Source organism: Bison bison, unplaced genomic scaffold (genome assembly GCF_000754665.1).
Source record: "Bison bison bison isolate TAMUID 2011002044 unplaced genomic scaffold, Bison_UMD1.0 scf7180017864377, whole genome shotgun sequence".
Classification (NCBI taxonomy): domain Eukaryota; kingdom Metazoa; phylum Chordata; class Mammalia; order Artiodactyla; family Bovidae; genus Bison; species Bison bison.
Window position 1 is genome coordinate 930,540 of NW_011494949.1, and position 1,426 is coordinate 931,965.

Here is a 1,426-nt window from a genome sequence, read left to right on the forward strand (position 1 = left end):
GGGGGCGCAGGGCGAAGGGAGGGTGGAAATGGGGAGGAGCCCAGCGAGGAGAAGGAGGGGGGTAGGGGACCGGGTGGGGGACAGGCCCGAGCGAGCTGCGACAGAACCACATATCTGATCCCAACTCAATAGAGAGCAGACAGAAAACAATAAGTACATTCAGTACGAGGCCCTACCCACCAGAAGCCCCCAACCCTGGGGCTGGTGCGCTCTGAAGGACCAGGCTTGGAGGCCAGGGTTAGGGTGGGGCGTGCTCTCCCACCTCCCAAAGCCCGGGCCCCAGGGGACTCGCCCCTCGCCTCCAGTCTGGGGAAAGTGAGTTTGGCAGATAGGTCGGTTGAGGTGAGCGTGGCAGGAAGAAGGTTTGCGAGGCACCCCCTCCCCTTACCAGCGAGTAGAAGGCGGAGGCTTCGGAGCCATAGGTCACGTAGTTGCCGTAGCCCTGCGAGCCGCCGTAGGGGCCCCCGTAGACGCCCAGCGCCGCGGCCGAGTTGAGCTCGTGGCGCGCGGTAGCCAGCAGCCGGCTCTCGTAGACCGGGCAGTAGACGGGCGCTTGGGCCGAGGCAGCTGGCCCGGAGTCGGCCAGCGTGCGGCCACCGGACTCGCAGCACGTGCTCAGGGAGTTGGTGGTCATCAGGAACTAGGGGAAAAGAGGGGTGAGGAAGGGGGGCCCCCCCCCCGGACTCGAGGCTGGGCCCCTGGGCCTGCGTCCGCCCCATGCACAGCCCCGGGGGCGCGGACTCCGTGTCCTTGGCGGCGCTGCCACCGTCCACACAGATCCGCGCGTCCCTTTCCAGGATGCAAGTGCGCCCGGTCTCCTCCAGCCACGTGGGGCCCAGTGCCTCCTGGACGGAATGTTCACACCCTCCCCGGGGGTTTCCAAGGCCTCAGCGCGCACGCCCTCGGGTGCCACCTCTCTCCTGGGTCCCCAGGTTCCCTGGGGCACACCTCAGAGCCCGAGAGGGGGTGGAGGACAAACAAAAGCGGGAAATGGGGGCCCTGCCCGTCGGTGTTCCTCCGGCCTCTGCCCGCCCCAGGGTGGGTCGCCAGGGGTGCGTGGCACAGGCCCCGCTCGCTGGGAGGTGATAGCGGGTGGCTGGTCTAGCGGGGCCCCTTACCTGGGGTGCCGAGGAGTAGGGGTACCCAAACTGCGGGTAGGACATGGCGGGCCCGGGGCCGGCGGGCGGGGCCGGCAGGGTCCTGAGCGAGGGGGCCGGCGTGGCGCGGCCACTGCTCGGGGGCCGCGGGCTTCTAGACACTGGGAGGGCGAAGCAGAAGAGCCGGTTAATGCAGCCACAAGCTCGGTAAACTTTTCTAAGTGGAGAGGAAAGTGAGCCGCGGCGATCCTCTCAGCTTCACAGTCCGGAGCCTGGAGGGGACACTGGGACCGACCGGCCTCGCAGCGGCGACACAAATACATATTTTG

The 1,426-nt window shown here is 68.0% G+C and overlaps 1 protein-coding gene across 1 annotated transcript in view; it reads right to left on the reverse strand.

The window, feature by feature from the left end:
- Window positions 1-1,163, reverse strand: part of IRX4 (iroquois homeobox 4) — an 18,230-nt gene extending 17,067 nt beyond the window's left edge. The window contains exons 1-2 of the mRNA XM_010857140.1: window positions 1,119-1,163; window positions 389-640 (exon numbers count right to left, since the gene is read on the reverse strand). Coding sequence (XP_010855442.1) covers window positions 389-640; window positions 1,119-1,163 — 297 coding nt within the window. The remainder of the gene's footprint in view (window positions 1-388; window positions 641-1,118) is intronic.
- Between the last annotated feature and the right edge of the window lie 263 nt (window positions 1,164-1,426).